This window comes from Stegodyphus dumicola, chromosome 1, assembly GCF_044657685.1.
Source record: "Stegodyphus dumicola isolate Sdum_Otavi_A_Nest chromosome 1, ASM4465768v1".
Lineage (NCBI taxonomy): Eukaryota > Metazoa > Arthropoda > Arachnida > Araneae > Eresidae > Stegodyphus > Stegodyphus dumicola.
The window spans coordinates 75,305,474-75,331,124 of record NC_140768.1 but is presented as its reverse complement, the minus strand read 5'-3'; the positions used below and the strand labels follow the sequence as shown (position 1 = coordinate 75,331,124).

The 25,651-nt window shown below is 34.6% G+C and overlaps 1 protein-coding gene across 1 annotated transcript in view; it reads right to left on the bottom strand.

The window, feature by feature from the left end:
- The window catches only part of LOC118193489 (uncharacterized), a 52,825-nt gene that overhangs the window by 9,123 nt on the left and 18,051 nt on the right, over nt 1-25,651 (bottom strand). Inside the window, exons 4-6 of the mRNA XM_085810762.1 lie at nt 23,962-24,003; nt 23,195-23,271; nt 149-228 (exon numbers count right to left, since the gene is read on the bottom strand). Of these exons, the coding sequence (XP_085666888.1) occupies nt 149-228; nt 23,195-23,271; nt 23,962-24,003 (199 nt within the window). The remainder of the gene's footprint in view (nt 1-148; nt 229-23,194; nt 23,272-23,961; nt 24,004-25,651) is intronic.

The window sequence follows — 25,651 nt, the reverse complement described above, 5'->3', positions numbered from 1 at the left end:
TGCAATAAGTTTAAATGAAATTCAAGAAAAAATGCGTATAATTTAATATTTCGTACAAGGAAGTCATGTGGTGTACACATCAGATTTTTTTTTAAGTTAAATGGCACAAATATAAAAATGTTTAGTATTCTGGCTTATATATATATACCTTGGTAGCACATAACATGGCTTGTTACAATGTATAATAAGAGATTCGGCAAGTCGTTCTTTGTCTCCATAGTCTTCTACCTGTAAAGTAAAATTCATTTCCTGTTCATTTCTTGGAATTTTTTTTAAAATTTTGATAAAATGTCTTTCAATAATTGTAAAAGTTACTGAAACGAATAATTATGAAAATAACTTAAATTACAATCAAATATCAAGGAATAAGCATTTCAGTCTCTAACCTTAATTGGTATTTACTCGTATTTTGATCTAGGTTATATTTTTATGACAACTTTCAACATACATTTTCTAGTTATCCATCGTATTTTATTACGTTCTAAAGTATCTGTATATACCCTTGACTTGATATCTACTATTCATATCATATTTTCGTAGTTATTTCATTTTAAACTCAGAAAACGTTTACTTGTGCTGTAACTGCGATTTCGAGTATCATATTAAAGAAAAATGTAGGTTTATGCATTCATATTAAAACTTAAAATTTGGTCTTCGAAATATTCTCATTAAAACTATGATATACCATATATTAATTTTAAATGCTTGCAATTATTTTGATTTGCATGTTAAGTTTTAGCATCAGTAATCATTAAAATTTTAACTTTAATTATTCGTGATCATTCACGTCATGATGCTATTTGAAATATATTTTTCGTTCACTTTAAAATATTAATTCATGAAGTTGCAAAAGTTTTAACTTGACCTAGCTTCCAGCGATACCAGTTGCAAAATTATAACATAGCAGTATTCACAAGATGCATAGTTAATGAGTTTTTAATCTACTTATTAAATATACGGAGCGGCTTGTTAAATATACAGAGCGATTGCGGTTTTCCATAAAATAGAAAGAACTTTTTTCACTCAGCAATATATTTTTTTACTGTTAATAAAGAAACAGTTTACTGAACGTTTTAATTTATAATCAGGGGAAAATTTCTGGAATACTCAAAAAGCATAGACATTCTATCTCTTTTCTTTCAGCTATTTAAATGGGACCGATGCCAATATTCTGAACGTCTGTTTGTAGCACTGAACTAAAAAAATTTAAATCAGCTGATAAAAAATTATTTCTAATTTTTCGTTTGCATTCATCTAAATCTATGAAATACGTTATACATAAAAACAGCAAAATCAGGATAGGCATCTGAAAACCGATTCATGAGTCCTACAAAAGTTAAAAACGGATTTATATTGCTCTATAGTTGTTATAAAGGTTGCAATTTTCGTGTATTTGTTACCCGGGTAATTTTAAATTGTACGAATATAAAACGTACATCATGGCTAGGCTTTCCTAAAATGATCCTTAGTTCTTCCTTAAAGTAGTATTTCATATATAGTTCCTAAAACTTTCCATAGAGCAGAATTTAGAAGCATAAGTAAATTGCCTTGAAGATGTAAGAATTATGTTAATTTTATTAACAGTTAATTTTTAAGTTCCTTTCCTGTCAAACTCTTAATTTCAATTTACTACTTCTGGCCAGAACGTAGTTTTGGAATCTTTCTGAATACTTAATGAGGAGGAGCGGTATTTAAACCGCGAAAGAGAGAATCGGAGTTTCTGATTTACGCGCGCCTGCCTTTTGGCTACTCTCTCTCTCAAAGCTGTTATTACGCTCGACCGTACTCAGGCCCTTGATAAGGTTCGTAGTCAAATAAAGTTAAGGGACCAACTTGATTAGAATCTTGATAGCTTAGGTTATATTTCTTTAGTTAATCTTAGTTTTAGTTTAATTTTTAGTCTCTTAAGTTCAAGCTTAAGTGTCGGCTTTGATTGTACACTCCAAGACGGAGTTTTGTTAAATCTTATTGGAATAATAAAGGGTTAGTTACCCTTCCATCTTGTTGTTTCTTCTCACACGAACTTAAACGATTATTCGCTAGTTAGTTCTTAAGATTCGTCACTTTCCACAGTAACTGAGAATTACACTAGTGAGAATCTTACATTTGGCGCCCGAAAAGTTTTTCAATGGACCATGCCGTTAGAATCCGGGAAGTTTACGTTGACCCCTCCGACCTTTAAGGTACCTCCAGACATCCACGTATCCTATGGAAGGGTTTGGATGTATTTTGGAAGCGATGCGGGCCTTCATGAAGCCAATAGTAACATTTGACGACAAGGGCTCAGTTCTGACGTTTTTGGAGCAGTTGGACCTACATTTCACCTTACATCCTGTGAATCAGCTGCAAAAGGTGACCATCGCTACTACAGCCTTAAAAGATCTAGCCCTTAGCTGGTATAAGAGCACAGGAAATTTCTTGTTGGGGGACCCAGGATCGAAATCGTATAACTGGGAAAATTTCAAGTCTGCATTACTAAAAGCGTTCCGTGTTTTCGTGCGAAGCTTCTAAAAGCGTTTTCGTGCGAAACTTGAATCAGAATTGTTTAGTAAATATCAAAGCAATTTCGATGAGTTGACGAAATTTATTTTACGAAAAATACAAATTCTAAATTTATTATACGGGAAAAAGCCCGATAATGAACTTATTGAAGTAATTCTACTGCGTCTTCAACCGTCAGCGCAAGATTTCCTCGAAGTGCGTAATCCGCAAACATTAGAAGTTCTATTTCAGCTTGCAGTGAAATTCCAAAGTAGAAGAAACTGGGAGAAAGTGCGTGCAAGTCAGTTTGGCCAGTACTAAGATTCACTCAAACCGCAAGTTCAGTATGGATATGGATATGGAGAAATGTGGTGGACACCCATTGTTTAACCATTGGCAATGTGGGTATTGTCCAGCCACACTAGATATCCAGATAAATTACACCCCACAGGACTTACAGGGGATTCTGCCAGGCGTTGCTTGCAATGCTTCGTATTTTACCAGACCGCGGGCAGTGCCTTTCTTTTTCCCTTAAATATACATCGGTGTTTTTACAGTTGGTGCCTTTCGCACTTACCTGCTATGGAGGGCAGCTCCAGGTCTGCTTGCATACTATGTTTTAAATAATAGCTTTGTTATATTATTCTAGGTTGTGCTGCATAGCTTAGTGCCTCTTATGGACAGGAAGCTCATTATAATTATGATTTTTTTTCGGAGAGGGACGTTCTTGATAGCGTACCTAATAAAGGGAGTCACTTCACTCTCTGAATTCGGGACTTTTAGATGATGATGAGCTGTAAGGGGGCATTTGAATATGTAATGGTCGGGACTGCCCCTTTCTCCACATGCACATTGATCTGAGGTTGCTAGTTTCCTTGCATAGTAGTACGTGAGAAAAGGGCCATGCCCTGATAAGAACCACGTTATTTCTCTAGTTATTAAACTGGGAGCTATGCCTACTTTTGGGAACAACTGATAAGTCTTTCTTCCTTGTTCGGCGTTGTCCCACCAGTTCTGCCATTCAGCTTTAGATTTGTTGGTTATGATTTTTTAAGGTGCGAGCCAGGCCATGGTACTGATAAATATTGTGCATTTTGACCCCTAGCTGCTTCTTTGGCTAGGATGTCAGCCTCCTCGTTGCCTTTTGTCCCTGCATGTGCCTTCAAGTGATAAAGAAGTGTTGATTTTGTGATGCTGAAGTTCTCTCTGTAATCCCTTGGATTAATTTTGATCGGTGGTGCGGGTTTGCGATGGCATGCATCGCTGAAAGACTGTCTGTAAAGATATGTGCTGCTTTTAAGGAGTTTGGGATGCTGTATTTTATTGCTTCAAGGAGCGCTACTGATTCCGCTTGGAATACACTATTTTGTTGATCTAGATGGAGCTTCTCTTCTGTTGTCGAATTGGGATCTAGGTAGATTTTGATTGCGCTGCCTTTATCTTCTTCTAGACCGGAACCGTCTATAAAGAGTTGGAATTTCTTTTCGCTTACTTCTTTTTTCAGGCTTAATGTGATATTTTTTTTTTCCTGGGTGGTGTTCATATGGGTGTGCCGGTGTCTCGTAATTCTCTGCTAAAAGTTCTAATGATTTGTAATGGCTCTTCTTTCGTAGTTGTAGTACTGTGTTGTCTTATGGAATTCTTGTTCAGCGCGTATAAAAAGTGGAGCGCCGTTAGCGATTTGGAAGAGTGCCGCATTTGTGTTGTTCTGTAGCTTCCTGGATAGTTAAGAAAGAAGGGTAGCTGAATTGTATGAAGCTTTTTTTGCTTTCTTTTGTCATTGGTTCTGCCCATATGGCTGCTCCGTATAGGGCAATCTTCTCGATTACTGTATGGTAGATGAGGTGTTGGATTGGTCTGCTCATTCCCCATCCTATTGCGTAATGGCAGACCGCACATTGAGTTGAACAGTGTTAAGCGAATTTCGCTTACTGCGCTCGCTTGAGGGTGTACCTTTGGCGCGGGGAGAAATATTGGTGACTAAAAGCAACCCTACGCTAGCTTATTCGTGATCTCCATGGCTGTCGAGTGTGATCGAGTGATGTTAACAACTGCAATGTTGTGGAACTTTGTTTATTAGTTATTTTAACGTTCATACCGATTGCACTTGCTTATTTTTCTAATATATGTTTCATTTTAATTTGTCTAACAGTGCATTTAATAATTGTTAACATATACTGTGCTTAATAATTCGTTATTTAGATGTAATTTGTTTACATGTTATAATTCTCAGTAATGTAAACTGGATTTTCCCGCTTAGTTTGTTAACGTATATTCGCGCTTTTATTTTCTTATTTCAAAGAATTAAATAAACAGCATTAAGGAATTGTAAAATTTCTTCAATGTATTTACAAACACTTGCTATATTCTTTATTTATGTACGTATGTACGAATGGAACGTATGGCAAATTCTGAATTGTTTTTATTCCTTAAAAGTATAATGAATAAATTTTCAATTAATATATCCTAAATTTCAGTCTTTTTCTGAGCGAAAATTCGTACAGTTCCAAAGTAAAGTGCAGAATTTCATAAGTATAACATCTTACATTTTGAATGCAAACACTGCTTCACATTATTTCGTAATAATTATTTACATCTCCTCCATCTATGCGTGTATCAATTTTTTCATCTGGTTATTTATCAATAATTCCTAGTAGAATTAGAAATATATTATTAGAAAATGTTTTTCCTGTATCATCTGCAAAGAACAGAAATTTAAAGCGATGAATTATTGTAATGAATTTTAGTCAGTATTTGAAGTTATTTAGAATTCTACTGCAGTGGAAAATATGTTATTTAGATTTCTGTTGCATTAACGATTAGGGAAAGAGGGCCTGTTAAACCACCATTAATAGGATATGTACATATCCTATTTTAACAAGCCCTCTTTTCCTAATCGTTGGTTTATCAACTTAAAGTGATACGAAGTACCCCATCTGCTTATTCTTAGATGATTCAATGTGATTGTCATCGTCCTGGAAAACATGATGTTATCGGAACAAATAAGGCTATTACGGATTAAAGGAATGAAATCTTAGCGAGATAATGAATCAAATGATCGTTTCTTATCAGTAAATGACTATATAAATAAGTTGTTTAAAAATATCTCATCTCAGTAGATTTCTAATTTCATTGCAAATCTTGGAGGACTGTACTTAATTCTTAACATTCTTAACTCTTACAATACTCCCGATTCTTCATTCTTCATTCCATCGGGAGTATTGTAAGAGTTAAGAATTCAGTCATTCTTAACTCTTACAATACTCCCGATGGCCGAAATATTTGATGATCAGTTAATACTATCCTATTTCAAAGATTTTCTTGGCAAAGAGAAGGTTGATTCTGTCTTTGCGGAACTCTGCACGTATCCTTTCCAACCTGTAAAACTGAATATTTACAGCCACCAACATACTCCAGCTCGACTTTGTTGTGCCTTCGGGGATGAAAATGGACTCACCTACAGATTTTCGGGGACATCGATCGCCGCCCAGCCGTGGACTCCTGTGCTGCAGCAAATTAAAAGTGAAGTGGAAGCACTCACCCACGAAAAATATAATTACGTTCTGCTCAACAAATACCCTGACGGAGATGCCAAGATTTCCGCGCACAAGAGACGATGAAAGCTCCCTGGACCCTTCCTACTGCATTCCCACACTGAGTTACGGTGCGACGCGAGTAATGCATTTTACAAGAGAGAAATATATGACTCATATTCTGAGTCTGGAACATGGATCGCTTCTGGTGATGAAACCCCCCACGAATGTAGTCTGGAAACACGGTATCCCATCCCAGCCGCCCGAAGTGAAGACTATTCGAATAAGTTTGACGTTTAGAAAAATTATATCTTCGCAACTGAACCGTTCTTCTGATGAAATGGACTTCGGTTATTATGACGACATAATTAACTCCATAACCCCAAAACTGTATATGAATAAAAAGACTTTTCTGCGCAAGAAAGCACCTTTAAAAGATGAGATATTCGAGATACCCCAGGACGACTGGCTGACTCGACATTATAAATCATCACGAAATCATGATGAAGTGATCAATTATTGGTCATCAAAACGGATGTGCCATCTTTCCATCGTTGTAAGTAGAAATAATAACGTTCGAATTCATATACAGAACTTTGCAGAAAAGAATAATTTCAACTGTGGATCTTCTCTTGAGGGTGTGAATATGACTCCTGCGACGTGGTATGATTTCATGAACAAATTACCAAACTTTAATTTCAAATATTCAGAAGCATCTTTTATAGCCAATAATCAGTTGGCGGTATTTTGTACAAACGCGCAATGTGTTCTTCAACAAATTTTTAAAAACTCCTGCGGTGGTTTCCGTCTCGTAGCAGATTGTTTTGAATTAAAATCATATCAGACCGATAAACTTTTAGATTTTTACGATGAAATAACTCAGACTATCCAAACTGCTCTATTTCAAAATGTGTTACCGCATAAGATAAGAAAACGGCGATCAAAATGCCAGCAGCTGGAACATTTAACTAGCGAGCTATGCATGCAGAAACTTAACAATATTATTTACGAGGAGTACTTAACCAGTCTCAACGAGGTATTTATCTGTGAGGGATGTGCTGTCGATCATCCAAGTCAGCGTCGCCACCCCTGTATAATGCAGACAACTCGGGAAAAAGCTATGAATAATATTGACAAAGCTATATTGTCAATGAACTTTAAAAGACTTGCTCAAAAGCTTTATGTAAACAATTGTTGTTGTATTTATGACAGTGATGACGTTTTAAAGAATATTTCATTGTCAACTTTACGTGATAGAATAGAAAATTTGTGAGAAAAAATTGTTTTAGTAAGTATGTATTTTAATAAAAAATGTTTTATTTATATTGAAATGTAACTTTACTTAGCTGTCAACTGTTTCATATTATGTTTTAAATGAATATCTCTTTACATTACTCTTACTGCTTAAGTCTTCATAAGAATACTCTTTTTTTACCGTTTACTGATTATAGGAAATGATATGTTGCTCAGGTTTTATACTAATGCATTGCAAGATTTTACATTTCATTTAAGTATTGGTAAAGTTTTACTGTTCCTAATGAATGGGATTTTCGTAGTGTGTACGTGGATATTTAATTGCATTTATCTTAATAATGCTTGGGAATAATTTGATAATATGCGCATAAATATACTTTTCTTTTTAAAATCTTAATTGAAAGTTAATTAGTATTAAAATGTTAATTGTACTGCAAAATGATTCATGACTTTTTTGTAGTATATACTGGCAAGGCTAGAAGAAGTTAACTTTATGATTTTCCCACTGATAGTAAATCTGAAGCCGATAAAAATCTGTAAAGACTCATGTTTAGGTAAATAAGTTACTTTCTATAGCACATTTTCTAAAATTTGTTGGAATTTTGGGTAAAAGACTTAAATTTGGTAAAGGTTCTATCTTCATTTTGCATAAAACAGTAAATATTCTACCAGTGGACAATGTTTCTTTCGTATTTAGTTTGTAAGGATCTTAAGTTTTACTAACGTTTATTTTATTTTAAATCTTTACTATCACTTCTTATTTTCTACTTCCGGCCAGAATTATAAGCGTTAAGGTTTTTATGCAAAGTTTGTCTGGCGAACGCCAAGTATTTAAGTTGTGGCTTTTTGCCAAGCGAGAGAGAGGAAGCAGTGAGTCGAAGCAGGCCGCTTACCTTAGAAGTTACGCAGTTGCTGGTTGCCTTCCAGGCCAGAGGTTTTAATCCTCTTGATAAATTTTAAACGTATTGTAGTATTCACAGTTTTCTGTACTACATACGTCTTCCTGTTATTATAAGGCCAATCTTCCACGTTTATTATTTTAAAGTTAAATTAGAGTTTAGTTCTATTTTTATATTTTACGTTAGACCCCAACTAGAGGGTTTGTGTATTCCGAAGTAGGGAAGTTTTTGTAAATAGAGAAAATAAAGGGTTTTGTATACCCTTCTTGTGTATCCTGTCTACTTCCCACAATTAGTGAACATAGCTTTAGTAAGCTCTCTGTTCCGAGTCAGGTCCTTGCATGTTCCCGAAGAAGGTAAGAAGGAACATTGAACCTGATAGTGGCGCCCAACGAAGAAGAATAACCATGGCCGAGTTTCAAGAAGAACCTGTGCTGCCTGCAGAAACGGCTCAGAATCCAGAAATGCCAGCTGCCGCCCTGGAAAGATTTGGTTACATCGTCCAGACCATGCGCGCCTCGATGAAACCAGAAGCAACATTTAATGGAAACTCACCCTCACCGGTAACCAGTTTTTTGGAAAAATTGGATGACCACTTCATGCTATACCCCGTGCACGAGTTTCAAAAAGTTACCTTAGCTACCAGCGCTTTGAGGGGCCAAGCGCTTAACTGGTTCAAATGTATAGGCAGAAGTCTCTTGGGTCAAGCAGGAAGTCCCACCTATACTTACGAGAATTTCAAGACTGCCCTACTAAAAGCCTTCCCTGTTGTAAGGGATCGTGCGAAATTAGAAACGGAACTTTTTAGTATATATCAACAAAGAATCGAAAACCTCTCAAGTTTTATTTTAAGAAAAATTCACGACTTCAAACTCGTGTATGGAAACCGTCCGGATCCTGAAATAATTCAAGTGATTTTGCCGAGGTTACTGCCCCAAGTGCAAGACTTTATTGAATTAAGAAATCTGACTACACTGGAAAAGTTATTTGAGCTAGCAATCCAGTTTGAAAGTAGAAGAACGGCGGACGTCGAAGGAAGACGCCAATATCAACAGCGAAACCAATTTGGTACGCCAAGATTACAGCAAACTCAAGCACATGGCTACGGAGAAAAAGCGAATCAGTGGGCAAGGAAACCCGAGCATTCAAAAACAGCCGGCGAAGGTTGACAGTTCAATAGCAACCCAGGAAAAAAGTCTCAAGGCCAGTGGAAAAAGGAGGAAAGCACGGAAACAAAAAAGGATTTAAACTAAAACGGATTTCTGCTGACGGGAGGGTGCGGAAATCCGAAGGCCACGAAAACCCCTCTTCCTACAAGTTAAATACAGTAATGGTGAAAAATCTGACCCTTCCGAAGATTGAAGTCTTCGTGAATAATATCCCAGCCACCGCCCTCCTGGATACCGGCGCGCAGTGTTCCTGTGTGGCAGAAGATTTTTTTAGGAAGTATTTTCGCAAATACCGCATATATAATTCGGATAATACGACAGTGTTAGCGGGGCAAGGAGAAAAATGTAAGTGCGTAGGTAAAGTACCTTTGTATATCCGTATCAAGGACGAACAAGTAAAGGTGATGTTTTTTATAGTAAAGAATCTGCAAGCACATTTAATCTTAGGAATAGATTTTCTTTCAGACGCACAAGCAACACTGGATTTTAATGAAGCGTCCCTTAAGCTGACAATGAAAGCAGAAAAGGCGTGCAGAAAAGGCTGAACCGCCGATGTTAAAACTTGACCACCTCCCTAATGACGAGCAAGGAAGAATCCGACAAGTGGTAAGTGAATTTGCTTCGTTATTTAGTGATATTCCAGGATATACTCAGGTTACTAACCATAGTGTTGACACCGGAGATGCAATGCCAGTTCGCCAAAAACCATACCGGTATGATAAGAGTAAGGAAAAAATTATAGAATGGCATATTACCGACATGCTACGTAAAAAGATCATAACGCCCATCTCAAGTAGTTATTCTAGCCCGGTGGTTTTATGTAAGAAAAATAATGACTATCCTTTGACGCATCCAAAAAGGTGGAGATTCGCTATTGAGTACCGTAAATTAAACTCCATAACTAAATATCCAGTATATCCGTTACCGATCATTGAAGAAATTCTAAGGAACATAAAATCAACCAAATTTATGACGACTTTAGACTTAACGACTGGTTATTTTCAAATAGGGGTTAGACCTGAGGACGCGCCTAAGACTGCTTTTATAACCAAGTCTGGCACTTATGCATTTTCGCGTATGCCGTTTGGCCTTTCAGGGGCCCCGGCAACATTTCAGCGATGCATGGACATTGTGTTAAGACCTGTTCTTGGAAAGTCCACATTTATCTATTTAGACGATATCATTATTACTAGTGATAATCTCGACCAACATGTACAGGATTTAAGACAGGTGTTTTCTTTATTAAATGAGGCCGGTCTAAAAGTTAATGTCGAAAAGTGCAAATTTGCAGCCCCTGAATTAAAATATTTAGGTTACAAGATATCTCAGAAAGGAATAGAGACAGACGAATCAAAAATAATTGCTGTACAAAAGTATCCGACTCCAAACACGGCAAAGAAGCTCTCTTCTTTTCTAGGACTTTGTTCATATTATAGGTCCTTTATAAAAGATTTTGCAGCTATCGCTGAGCCATTGTTAAAATTAAAAAGGAAAAAGGTAAGATTCTCGTGGACGGCCGAAGCCAATAGTGCTTTCGAAAAATTAAAACAAGCATTAACGCAAGCCCCTGTGTTGAAATTTCCTGAAAAGGATGAGAATTTAGAAATTTCAGCGGATGCTTCGGATTATGCGGTAGGAGCGGTACTTTCGCAAAATCAGCAGCCCATGGCATTTTTTAGCCGAACTTTAAATCAAACACAAAGAAACTATTCCGCGACCGAGAGAGAGGCACTTGCAGTTCTGTTAGCAGTGCAAAAGTTCCGAGTCTATTTTGGAAAGGCGCCGATAACAGTGTACTCTGATCATGCGGCGGTAACTAGATTGTACTCAGGGAAAAATTTATCCCCCAGGTTAATAAGATGGGCACTCAAGCTGCAAGAATATAATCTGGTAATCAAGCATACCCCCGGAAAGGAAAATATTGTAGCAGATGCCCTATCAAGAATTAAAATAGACGAACAAGGTAATACCGTAAAGGTGGCAATGCTTACAGCATGTACAATAAATTCCCGAGAAGCTGTAATAACCGAACTGGGTAAGGATCCTGAGTTTTGGAAACATTTATGAGTATTTGAAGAATCCTGAAAATTTTAGCCACCAAGATATTGTGGCGATAAGAAATAGGGCGGCCCATTACGAACTAATAGATGGTCTATTATTCTATACAAAAACTCCGAATTCCAACAACGAATTTCGACCTGTTATCCCAGCTAGTCTTAGATTAAATATCCTGCAGGAGCTCCATGACAGCCCTTTAGCTTCTCATGCTGGTATTCGAAAAACTATCCAACGCGTACGCGAAGCAATCTACTTTCCTGCACTGCAAAAGTTAACAAGGGCGTATGTCCAGTCCTGCCCAACATGTCAAGCAGTTAATTATATTAATTTCCGCCCGGCCGGGTTTCTAAATAGTATTAAATCCGAATTTCCAAATGAAATAATTGGCATCGATTTATTGGGCCCTTTCCCAAAAAGTCAGTTAAATAAAAGTCGCTATCTATTTGTTATGGTTGATCATTTTAGTAAATGGACCGAAATTGTTCCCTTAAAACGAGCCTCCGCGAAATTAGTTACTGATTCTATTTTAAATAAATATATTTTAAAATACGGGGCGCCCCTAAAAGTTATATCGGATAATGGTCCTCAATTTGTAAGTAATATATTTGAAGACATGTGCCAAAAACTGGGCATACGTCATTTAAAAATGGTCCCGTATCAGCCGCAATCAAATATAGCGGAACGGGTCAATAGAAATATAGTGAAAATTATCCGTAGTTATGTTAAAAATTTCATAAAAGCTGGGATAACTATGTCAATGAATTAGCTTTCGCCCTTAGGACCGCAAAACATGATACAACGGGCAAAACTCCTGCTGAGTTATTTCTAGGCAGAAAGATTATAACGCCGTTAGATAAATTATTTTATGTGCAACAAAGAGCCCCAGAATTTAAAATGGGTGATATAGAAAAACTAATAAAAGAAGCAAAAAAAGAATACGGAAGTAGCACAAAGAAAACAGAAGCTCTATTATGATTTGAAACGACGGGGAGTAACTTATAAAGTAGGGGATGAAGTTTTAAAAATTAAGCATTCACTTTCTTCAGCACCAGAAGATAAAACTGCCAAAATTTTCCACGATTTGAAGGACCATATGTTATAGAAAAAATAACTCACGCTGTAGTAGTGTTAAAAGCCAGAAAAGGTGAAACCTGTTCCGCAAACATTGATCAAATCAAGCCCTACTTCGATCGTAATAAAATGCAAATATTTTCAGATCTTTTGCAGGATCCGGCACGGCAGACACAGCAGGCACAAGCTCCAGAGGTGGAACAACGACAAGTACAAGGGCAAGCCATTAAGAGGCAGGAGCAAGTGAAAAGAAAATTTTCCCGCGGAAAAATTGAAGGTAGCAAGAAAAAGAAGCCGTTCCACCGTCCAGAAAAGAGAGTTCACGAACACCCCCAGAATGAAGAAGGGAGAAGGACGACGGATGTGAAGAGAACCAGGAGAAATGACAGCAACTATAACCCGGCTCTAAAACGGAAGATCTACTCATCCGACAGGACTCTCCGCAGCAAATGTCGCCGAACTGCGGAAGGGCCACCAGCGGCGGAGGAAAAGTTACAAGGAAAATTTGAACGGCCAGCAACGAGGTCCAAGCAGGAACACGACAGAAGTTTCCCGGTTCCGCCAAGACCAGCTGCCATCAAACGGCCAAGACCACAAGCAGAGAAGAAGAAGGTATTCAAGGGTGACCGAACTGGTGAAAAAAGGAAGCTTCCAGAGGAAGGCACTGAAGGGCGAGCCCGTACAAGAAGGAGGATAAATCAAACAACTATCTGCAATACCTTTAAGGACTGGGCCCAGAAAAAGATGTCCGAATATCACAAAGATAAGTAAAATTTTATGTTACTTTGCAAACTTAAGTTAATCTTTCATTCTTACTGCAAGTGGCAGATTTCAAGAAGTTTTACCTCATGCGAGGTCTACCTTTATCGCCAAAAGGGCGAGAAATCAGTTGTTACCGATTTTGGTATTATGTTTTTCAATTACTCGCGCGTAAAAATAAAGTTGATGTATAATGGCGTTGTGTAAAGACTTAAATATTGTAAAAAGTTATTGTATAAATTTTATTTAAAACATTCTAGCGGTAAAGAAGTTTAGTCTGAAAGACTTTTTTGAAATGTATTATTTCAATGTAGAAAGAATTCGCACTTGCTTTGAAAAGAATAGAAGTTAACAATGTACTACTAATGTATGTTTTCAAATGTGTAAAATTAACAGCATGTTGATATGTTCTTATATACAATGTGAACTGTTATTTTAAATGTTAAGAAATACCGTGATATGGTAAAAGTGAATGTTAAAATTTTTTCATTCGTGTGACTGTAAAAAGACTAAATCATGATGAATATGTGTTAAAGGTGGAATGATGTAGTTAGGCTCTCTGACGCTACACTTCAGAGTTAGCCACTTTCAGAATAGTACCTCAGGGTTTAGAGTTGGAATTAGGGTGTGTTACGAGGTCTTGGCATGTTGAATTTTAACACGTTAGTGTTTTGATTGTAGGAGGAAGTGTGGAACACGTAGACAGAAACACATTCGTGTTTGGTGTTCTTTTACAACACATGTCAGAGAGCACGAGGAGAGATAATTAAAATAGTCATGAATGAAATAAGAATGTTAAGAGAAGTATAATTATACATGTTACTTGCCATTTCATTGTGTAACATTTCATTAAACTAGTTTTCCTTCCAGATCTCTGGAAGGAACCTGAATTGAATAAAAGCTCCTGTTTAGATGCAGTACAGATGAAAAAAATTGTGTATCCTGGGAGCTGCTATTGTAAAAACAAATTTCTTTCTTTTAAATTTCTAGTTTCTAGCGAAAAATATTTGTAAAAGATTGGCCTCGCGTTAGATTCTAGAGTTAAAAGTTTTCAACAAGGTCGTTTTAGACCTCAGTTTCAAACTAATTAACTCTGGCGGGAAGTATGTAAGGATCTTAAGTTTTACTAACGTTTATTTTATTTTAAATCTTTACTATCACTTCTTATTTTCTACTTCCGGCCAGAATTATAAGCGTTAAGGTTTTTATGCAAAGTTTGTCTGGCGAACGCCAAGTATTTAAGTTGTGGCTTTTTGCCAAGCGAGAGAGAGGAAGCAGTGAGTCGAAGCAGGCCGCTTACCTTAGAAGTTACGCAGTTGCTGGTTGCCTTCCAGGCCAGAGGTTTTAATCCTCTTGATAAATTTTAAACGTATTGTAGTATTCACAGTTCTCTGTACTACATACGTCTTCCTGTTATTATAAGGCCAATCTTCCACGTTTATTATTTTAAAGTTAAATTAGAGTTTAGTTCTATTTTTATATTTTTACGTTAGACCCCAAGTAGAGGGTTTGTGTATTCCGAAGTACGGAAGTTTTTGTAAATAGAGAAAATAAAGGTTTTTGTATACCCTTCTTGTGTATCCTGTCTACTTCCCACAATTAGTGAACATAGCTTTAGTAAGCTCTCTGTTCCGAGTCAGGTCCTTGCATGTTCCCGAAGAAGGTAAGAAGGAACATTGAACCTGATAAGTTCTTAAGAAAATAGTTCTAAGATAGGTATTCGATACTGCGGGAAATACTGCAGACGGAGATGAATGATTTGAATAGTCTTTGAAGTTGGAAAGTTGAATAATCTTAGGAGTTTTTCTTAGGAGATCTTAGGAGGTAATATTTAACAGCATTAATTAAATTACATACATAGAAAGTTCCTATAATGTAAATTTATATGTACAATTATAGGTAAATGGAACACTTATTTGGATGTAATTTTATATTCTAAAGGGGTTATTCCTCATTAAATGGGTATTAGTAAGGAATATTTAATTGATGTAATAAGTATTTATGAATGAATTTCTGTATTCGAGATGTATGAAAGTTAAAATATTCGAAAATATAGCGGAGATTTTGGTAAATTGTCTCTCACTGTTTTTTTCTTTGGTTCGTTCTGCAAATATAAGTATGTTGGTAATGATGTATGTTGTGTAAAGGTATGGTAGTGTTTCACAAGATTTCATTCATAAGGGAATAAATTGGTAAATAAATTAATGAAAACTGACACTCACGAAAGAAAATCCTAGTATAAGAAATTAGAAAACTAGACTATATATGCAATTGTCTAGGGAAATTGAATTGGAATTGGACTACGTTCGACGAAATGTGTTAACATTATGCACTAGAAATAAAAGTATATTGATTAAACATAATTTCAAGGGCTGAAATGATAACCAATGGGTAAAATCTATGGTCATTCATCTCTCATTTGATACTGAAAATGTTTATCTTAGGAATTTCTTTTGTGCATGTAACGTAAATAATCGGTAATTTCACTTGAACGTTGTCCATGAAGGCAGAAATACTCGTACTTGGTGCAGAAAAAAAGTGATAAATTTAAAATTTGCATAGTCGGGGCATTTAAAGTGTAAAAATGATGGTATGAATGCAGTGAATTAGCAAAAAATACCGAATTCAAAACGTAATAAGTGTCCAAAACAATATGAAAGATTTCTTTATGTGTACACGAATCAGTGAAAATGGTTCTAAAATTATAGATGAAAACTGAGAATCCATTCTAAAAATTCGGAGCCTATCAAGTTAGCTTAATAGCAATCGAGGTTCAAAACTGAACATTGGTAATACTGAAGGGCTTAAAAACGTATATTCAGATATAAATGATGTAAGAATATATCAGAATATGCAAGAAATGTTAAAGTTTGAAAATGCGAAAATACGAATAAGTTAATAATGAAGGAAAATAGTAGAATCAGTCATGGTAAGAGTACTACAGAATGATAAATTGTACAGTAGGCAAATTAAAACAGTACTATAAAATATAAACTAAGTAAGCTATTCAACGAATTGGGTTGGAATAACAGTTAAAGGTTCTAAAATAAAATGTTTAATTGAAAACTGTCTCTATATTTAAGACATTGAAACGTGTAAATTTAGCTGAAATAGTAAAATCAAAAGCGTGATTACAATCGAGAATTATAAAAAAGAGTAAAAAAATTTAGAGTATTTTGGAAACTAGAAAGAAACAAGTGTCAGAAATGTATAAAAAATACATCTAAAATTAATTAAAGTTCATGCATATAGTAGGAAGATGCAATAAACAAGTTCAAAATTAGAGTACTTTAAAAATTACGAAGGTTTAAAATGTATGAAACAAGTTAAAAATATCATCTAAAATTAAATAAAGTTCATATACTATATGGTTAGAAAATAGAGGAATTAAGCTAAAATTAAGGATATGTTTGAAATTACGAAGGTTAAAACGTAAGAAAGTAGTTAAAAATTAAATGAAAGTCATGTACATAGTGTGAAAATCTAGCAAATTAGTTAAAAATTCAGAGTATGTTAAAACTAAAAACATTAAAAAGTAGAAAAGAAGTTAAAATTTACATCTAAAGTTAAGTAAAAGTTAGGTATATGGTAGGAAAATATAATGAACAAGTTTAAAATTAGAGTACTTTAAAAATTACGAAGTTTTAAAATGAATGAAACACATTAAAAATATCATCTAAAATTAAATAAAGTTCATATACATGGTAAGAAAATAGAGCAATTAAGCTAAAATTAAGGATATGTTTGAAATTACGAAGGTTAAAATGTATGAAAGCAGCTATAAATTAAATGAAAGTCATGTACATAGTCTATAAATATTATAAATTAGTTAAAATTCAGAGTATGTTGGAAACTATTACGTCAAAAATAGAAAAGAAGTTAAAATTTACATCTAAAGTTAAGGAAAAGTTTATATGATCCGAAAATGTAATGAACAAGTTAAAAATTAGAACACTTAAAAAATTACGAAAGTTTGAAAAGTACGAAACTAGTTGAAAATAGCATCTAAAATTAAGAACTTCTGAATCAATGATTAAATTTGAAAATAATAGCCGTTAAGGGCACCTAGGAAATAACCATCGTATATGTAGTAAAATAGCTGGAAAACAAAGAAAAAATACAAAGGCTAAAAATTGATTAACAAAGAACTTCCATAAAATCAATAAAAGATAATCTCTTATCAAAGTGTGACGTCATCTTATCAGTTAAATGAAGAATCCCCGAATTATCAATTAGCCTCCGCGTACTCCGCCTCCCCAATCCGCCTGCGAGCTTGCACCGCGCACCGCCTCCTGTCGCTGAACTCTCCGTTTCACACTACTGTTATTGCTGAGCTTTAGTACAGCCCTCAGCATGACAAGTTATTATTAGAACTACAGAAAGCCTATATCCATTAACGCGGTGAGGCGAAGACTTTACATGACCGGTCTGTTATATGCAATCCACAAACTACTGAATTACCACGAATTGACACTAAAACACGGTAACCGTTTTAAGTCGATTGCCAGAGGATCATATTGGACTTAAACATAATATTCTGTAAATTTCTTCAGAGATTAATTAAGACACAGATAATAAACGTATGGAAGTCAAAAGAGAGGTTAAAAAACATGTATTAGATTAAAAAGTATCGTTAAACGCCGCATTTTGTATAGAAAAGAATGATGGTATAGATTGGATTATAATAAACTTTCATATTTATAATTCTCAAACTTTTCACATTGTACCATTACAACAAAAACAGCAATCTGTGACATAAAGAAAAGAAATCTAATATAAAGCTTTAAACACTCCGTGAGATATGCTCCAGCAGTCAGCCCCAATTTTCTTTTGACAAATGATAAGGCTCATATACATACAAAGATGGACAAAATACGCCCCAGTTTCAAGATTATAACATAACAGAATTCACAAACAAACATCCGTAATGAGTTCTTATCGAGATATGAAATATACAGAGTATAACTGCTGATTAATCATAAAAAGTCTGATGTGTGACACGACTTCCTTGTACGGAATATTAAATTATACGCATTTTTTCTTGAATTTCATTTAAACTTATTGGATTGAATTAAATCTACTTCGTCGATAGCGCATAAACCACAACAGAATAAATGCACTCTTTAAAATTCACTATATTTGTTTACCATAACGACACTCTGGCGCTAGGTTCACTTAACAGCGTTATATTTCGTTCATATTATAACTCAGAATGCACAAAATTTATATCATTCGAAGAATTATCTAATCTTTGCTACATGTTCTATTCAAATACTATAATAAATCTAGAACGATGTATAAAAGAAATTAAGCAAACAAAACAAAAAAAGAAACAGTTTTTCACAGACGATATAATATTTCTCATTCAATTAATTCAGTTCTCACTTCGCGACAAGGCAAAAATACATAAAAACTCAAAATATCTATATTAAAAATTATGAAGTAAATCTTAAACACTTATTTGCCCGAAAACATTTCAGATAGGATTAAGCATGATTTAATTCGCAATAATGAGTGAAGGCGTTATTTTTATTGTTGCGAAGCTTAGTTTCTCTAGATTGGCAACAAATCCTCTATTTTGTCAAGTTTGCAATGTAAACAAACATGTCCGCCATCGCAGATTCGCGGCTGCACTTAAACAACTTTTAAATAGTTGATAACTCCACAAATATTGCATGCAGATTTGCTAAAGGCATAAAAACCTTAACCGGAAGATAAGAAGAACATAAATCAATTATTCATTTTTAAAGCAAAAAAATGCCCAATTTACAAACATATAAGAATAAAGAAACTGAGATCAGTGAGCCGAGTAACAGAGTATATATATATATCCACTTTGTATATAAATATATATAGAGTGTATATATTTGTGCGGCCGATTGCAACCAAAATACGAGGTGCATATCTACATGTTATAGTAGTCCCTATGTACAAAACTTCGACTTTCTGAGGCTACTCTCTTTTGAGTTATGCGAGATACGTACGTACGCACAGACGCCACGAAAAATTCTCTTAAGAATCAATTTTAAATCAGTTTTATAATTTTTTTTTTGGTGGAAAAGAGTCTTTTATTCTGTTCTTACGTACAGATGTCCTGCAATAACATCGTTGTATTGCATTCGATAGTGGTCAAATGGATATTTTTATTGAAATATGCTGCCTGAAACTTTTCGCGATTACAATGCTTCCTTTTTGTTTAACATTTTTTACTCAACAATACATTTTATTTTTATTTAACACGGAAACAGTTATTTTACCTTTTAATTTATAAGCAGAGGAAAATTTCTGGAATATTCAAAAACGGACAGAGAAATATTTATTAACAGAGGAAATTTTCTGTAACATTAAAAAGTTTCTGAAAAATCAATCTATAGTCTCGCGCATTCTGTGGGAAAAGCTGTGTTTTCCTTCCTACTCTCCCATTAGTTTTCAGGACTTGCATAGAAGTAGTAGTCATTACTATCTGTAACCATGGATCACCTGAATAAAAAGATGAATCATGGATGGGAAACTTGTACGAAAAAAAGCGGGGGGGGGACACACTACATATTAATTTTCAATGAATTTTTTATAACCTATATAACCAATATATTCGAATTCAGAATAAAATGACCGTGTTCACGGGTTTCTGAAGATTTATTTTATTGTAGCTATACAGAAATAAATATATACGAGTAATTTCACACTATGTGCAGGTAAATCCATAGCAAAAACTCGAACTTGATAAAAAATGACATTTATAGATTATAAAGGAATCAGTTCTTTGAAAATCTAAGACGATTGGAATGCAGCTTTTAACCGGTTTGGAATCTGTTCATTATTGTATTAAGCGAAAATCCTATTAAACCAGAAGCTGATGCGCTTGCCTGACAACCCTTTTTGGCGAAAATATGATAAGGAAATTTCTAGGAATCTTAAAACTCAAATTGGCTTCATACAAGCTGATCAGAGAGAATCTGATGCTGTGGAGTTAAGTCTAGATTATATAATTTTACCTCCTTCCCATTGTTATACTTTTTGAATTCGAATAAAAATATTGATCTTATTCAAAGAGTTGTTAAAAACGAAATGAGCGATTCACAATTAAGATCTATTGCAATGGAAACTATTGGGGTTCGCCTATCCTCAAAATGAGTGGGTGCATGTCTACACTGACGGCTCATGCTGGAAAAGAAAGCGAGCTTTTCAGTTTCTACTTACCAATGGGCTCTCTTACAATGGGCCTTTTGATGCTGAAATCGAAGCTATTGCTGTGGCTATTCAACAACTGTCGATTTGTAGCTACTCATTTGTAAAGGAAGTCATATTCTTAGATTCCAAAAGTGCACTTCAAACTCTTCTGAGTAATCAAAATAGTTCCCAAAGAATCTTAGATTGTAAGCCGTTGCTCAAGGCAATGGCACACAGGAATTTTTTCCAATGGATTCCAGCCCACTGTGGAATTATGGGAAATGAAAAAGCTGATAGTTTGGCTAAGAAAGGAACGTTCATAATGCAATGCATTAATCGAACGCTTTCATTTTATACGACTAAATTGTTTGTTAACCTGACTCTTAAGAAAATTCTTAAGCAGGATGGGATTCAACGTGCTATGGATAAGAGTTGGAAGATGCTGGGGGAAGAGACAAATTCCATTCCCAGTTTTCCAAGAAATACAGCTTTAGCACTATTTAGACGTCTGACCGGACATGACTGTTTGCGAGACTACCTCTACAGAACTGAAGTGGTGGATTTCCCAAAGTGTATTTTGTGTGACTCCAATCAGCCTATGATTTTTGAACATTTAAATAGTTGTATTGCACTTTCTCGGTATGAGAACATTGTTAAAAAGTACTGGAGAGCCCGTAAACTGATAGCTTAAGCGCTAATGTTTAGCATTTATAAAATAAAAATGTAAGACGATCGGTTTCCTAAAGAAGCGGAATCCATGTTTTCCATACACTGCGAAAAATTTTGCAGCAGAATTTGATAAAAGAAAAATTGTAACTACTTATCATCGGCAGGTTAAAGAACAGTTAACAGTTGACAGGAGAAGGAAATGTCATCATTCTACCAAGAGGTTATGTGGTATTGTCTCGCGTCTCCTCATACCTAGCATTAGGAGATCACATAGCACTATATCACATAGAACTTTAAGAGATTGTAGCCGTTGTAGCTCAGAACATAATTACATAATTTTCATAATTATTATATTATTTCAGATACTCAAATTACTTTTCAGCAGAACATGTTTTACAATAGTATACATTTACAGAAATTTACAAACTTATATTGCGCGATATCCAAACACAGTAGCAGTAAAAATAGTTAAACTTCTAGAAACAAATTAAATGAATATTAAATTCCAGTATTATGCAGCATTCTTATTACCCTCTCCTCCATAAAAGAGCTTTAATTGATTTAAGACTTGGATTTCCCACATTAAAACTTATTAGCCACACTGCCCCCAAATTCCGACAGTCCCAAGGAAATAACCAGGAGATTAAATTCGCACATTCAAACGATCTCTACTCAACTGTCATAGAAAGAATGATTACATATGCTGCTCCAGGCTGGGCCCAGCCGATGCAAGCGAGGAAAGTAAAATAGCTTCTCAGCTTCCAGCGCCCATTTACGCTAAACAACAACTACATCGGTTAACGTCCTGGCAAATCTAATTAAACCGCATATTCGTGTTGTGCAAGAAGCAGTAATTCAGTCAATATTTCATCTTCGTACTAATAAAATCTTCTTCTATGAGTGGCATTATCCGAACAATTATGAAATGCCAGAGACGAAGCTACATGTCCACTTAGCAGTTAAAGGCTAAAGGACAGAGTAATTTAGATAAGTATTTTCTAATTCTTAGCTCCTTAGAGTTGAAGCACAAAATTATGAAAAATGCACAATGCTCACAAATTAAAACTTTAAAGATCAGATTTTGCTCTTCTAAGTAAAGTTTGACTACATTAATGAATGAATTTTCAAAATAGTCAATAACGAGGACTTTGTTGCCTACGCTTTTCTATTCCACTTCCACACAACTGGCATTTGCTCAAAATGTTTTACTTGCAATGCACAAGGAATTTTAGATCAATGAGTGCGCAAAGGATTGCACGAAGTCGCCTGATCATTTCCATAAAAAAGCAAAAGGAGTCTATCTTTAAAAGCTTAAAACATGGGGCTACGTTTTGCGTCTTCGTGATGTAGGTTCGTTGTTCCATTCATTTTTAAAATAGCCACATCTCATCCATATTGAAAACCTGCTGCGGAGTGTACTTCAGACACAGCGTGTACTGCGGCTTGGCTACTTTGTTTCGCTGATTAAGCTTGCTATTTTATGGCCGTGCATATTGATTGCCGGTTTGTCTACGTCGGTAGTAGGGTTAAGGTTAACATCTAACTTGCGTTAATTATCTCTGTGCAGCTCCCGTAGATTCTTTAACTTAGTTTTAGTTTTACAACTCTATTTTGAGGTGTAACCAAAAGTATTGACTAAGTTTGTAAGCACCCAGGAGTTCCATCTGTAAATATTTTATTGAGTTGAATAAGGGTCTTTTCACATCTTATCATTGATATAGTGTAATTAAGCGAATAGTCCCTTCACAGTTCAAGTAAAGATCTAGCCAGCAAATTAAAGTTGGTTTAGTTAGAATCTTACAAAATAAACACGTACAATATGCAAGAAAATTGATTATCCGCGTTTTTCGAATTATCCGTGACCAGCTTCCCCGACATTAGCCCAGATAATCGAGAGCACATTGTAATAGTGAGAGCCTCTGGTTAAAGATTAACCTCTGTTTTAGCTAAACTTTACTTAATAAATTCTCATTCGTTAGGAAACATGATGCATTTCTGAAATTAATACATTTACCATATTTTTAAATTATTTATTTCTTATGTTAAGTAATTTAGTACTTGATAAGTCATCGAAATTGGTAATACCATTCCCAAATATTAATTAACAAAAATTAAAAATAAATTACTTTACCCTGCCATGTGGAATCACAACATTGAGTGGTTTGATGCAAAGGATAATTTCGTTTTCAGAAGCAGACATATTCAATTCTATCAGTAAAACCAGAATTACAAGTTAAATAAGTAAATTACAAGTTAAGAATGTAAATAAAATTCAGCTCTTTCTAAAACAATGAGAAATTTTAAATATTTAAGGAAATAGCAAAATAGTTTCTTAAAAAAATCTAGTGCATTAATAAAAGAGGAGACTAAAGCTATCAATTCTCTATCAATAACAATTTTTGTCTGTTTTACAAAATAATTAGCAGTTCATTCCCTCTCATAAATCAGGAAATTGGTTAATTAACTGTAATCCCCTATACTCCAAGTTATCTAAATAAGATGGACCTTTATGAAGGACATTTTGAATAAAAATGTCTCTTATTAGAAGAGAAACATGCCTGTAAAAAGAGCAACCTTATATTGGCTTTCATTCTGGATCAAGTTATAAAGATTTAGAGGGTAGTCTGGCACAAGTTTCTTATTATCAGGAGCAAAAGTATTTTTTCAAAAATTTTCAGTCACTTAAATGCAATATCGTAAGAACTTATATATAATCGTAAGTCCCAATGAAAAGAATAGTAACAAATAATACCATTAATGAAAAATTATTAAAATTTTGTCATTAATTTATTTTAATATATTAGTAAAATAAATTAATTACAAGTATGAACACTTTAATTAATTCTTTTTGATTCTACATAATTAATTATTCACATATCTAGCTGTTTTCATACTTACCTACAGCTGTTAAACGACCATTGGAAATTAAAAAATCTCGACCTGTAAAATATTTCTTTTTTAAGACTGCTTTTCAATTAATAACAACAATATTTTACGAACAGATACTATAAACGAAATCTACATAGAAATAATAAAACTAATCGAATAAAAATATAATTATTGTAGAAAAGTTTTTCCTTATCTGAAATATCTGAATTGCATCTCTTTTTTTTTTTTTTTTTTTTTTGATAATTAAAAACAAGCGAACTCTTCCTCGGCAATCGCTTCCTTAGACGCCCATCTCTAAAAATTATCAGTTTTTCTGAGGACACAAATAAACATTGACACTGATAAGTATTATAACATTCTGTAAGATGACCGCTTTCTAGTCCAGCGAGATCTTAAAATGCGTAATAAGGCGATCATAGTATGCATAATATTTTGCTCAAAAACTGATGTACTTTGTGTACTACATGATTCAAAGAACTTCATTTTCAATTGTGACAATAAATGATTAACGATACAGATAAACGAGTCCATACTCAAGTGTTTCATTTTATGTTCCGAAAGGAACCAAGTATAAATCGTGTTCCCAGGAGAACTGCTGGATATATTAGACATAATATCACAAATACCGGCATACCTATGGCTGTTAAAGAGGTTGATGCTGCCAAGCTCCGAGTATGTCCCAATCATTGCTGCACTCGGAATTGCAAAACACAAAATTCCCAAAGCTAAAGCCAATAACTGGTTCTTTTTCCACAATACTCAAGCAAAATCCGCCCATATGCAAAGAACTGTGAAACCATGCCAGAACTGACGCCCCCAGCTCACTACCCAACAGAGTGATACCTACCAAGAAATCCTTGAAAGAGAGTCGAACTACCAATACTTAGCGGTTTTACGGCTCTGCCGTTGGTGAGCCTGTGGTAGTGATACTCCTTGTTTTTAATTATTTTTCTCCTTAGTACCGAGAGACTAAAATCATGGAGACATTTCCATATCAGTTTCTATTTCTGGCAAATAGTTTAGCAGCATGGAGTTTTTTCTCATGTGTAGAGTGAATCTGAACAATTTTCTCCTAAAAGGCCTATACTATAAACTGGCTTATACTCGTGAAAGGCTTTTTATCTCAAAAAAGGTCTATACTGTGAAAAAAGCTGTGAATAGCTTCTTCTCCGTAGAGGAATCCCTCCTTTGGCAAGCTCTGTAGCGTTTTATTAAGTATCTAACGTGCCTTAGATAAAATTTTAATTGGGGTCTCATTTAAATAAAGTTGCCTCTAATAAAATTTTAATTTTTTTTAATAATGGAGAACATAAACTGTAATATTATTATAGTAAAAAAAAAAAAAAAAAAAACCTGAAGGATTTCAAATTTTATATCATGCTCAAAAGGACTTTTTTTTTTTTTTTTTTATTTTTTATTTTTAACGTTTTAGTGATGCCTTTATTTATTAAATATCAAGTTTTTCGCACTTAAACCATAAAATTCACTTCAACAGCAATATTACAAAATAATTTAAAAACTTATCTTTATAATTTCCAATACACAGTCTCGCGCACTGGAGATAATTTTGTTTTTCGTACAGTGTTGCCATTGCTCGGTTTGAAATCGTCGAGTTTGTTAAACAAAACTTCGTTAAAGTTTTACAAAATATGAAATGGATAATAAAACTAATTCCAAATTTGGACTTCCAAATGCCCAT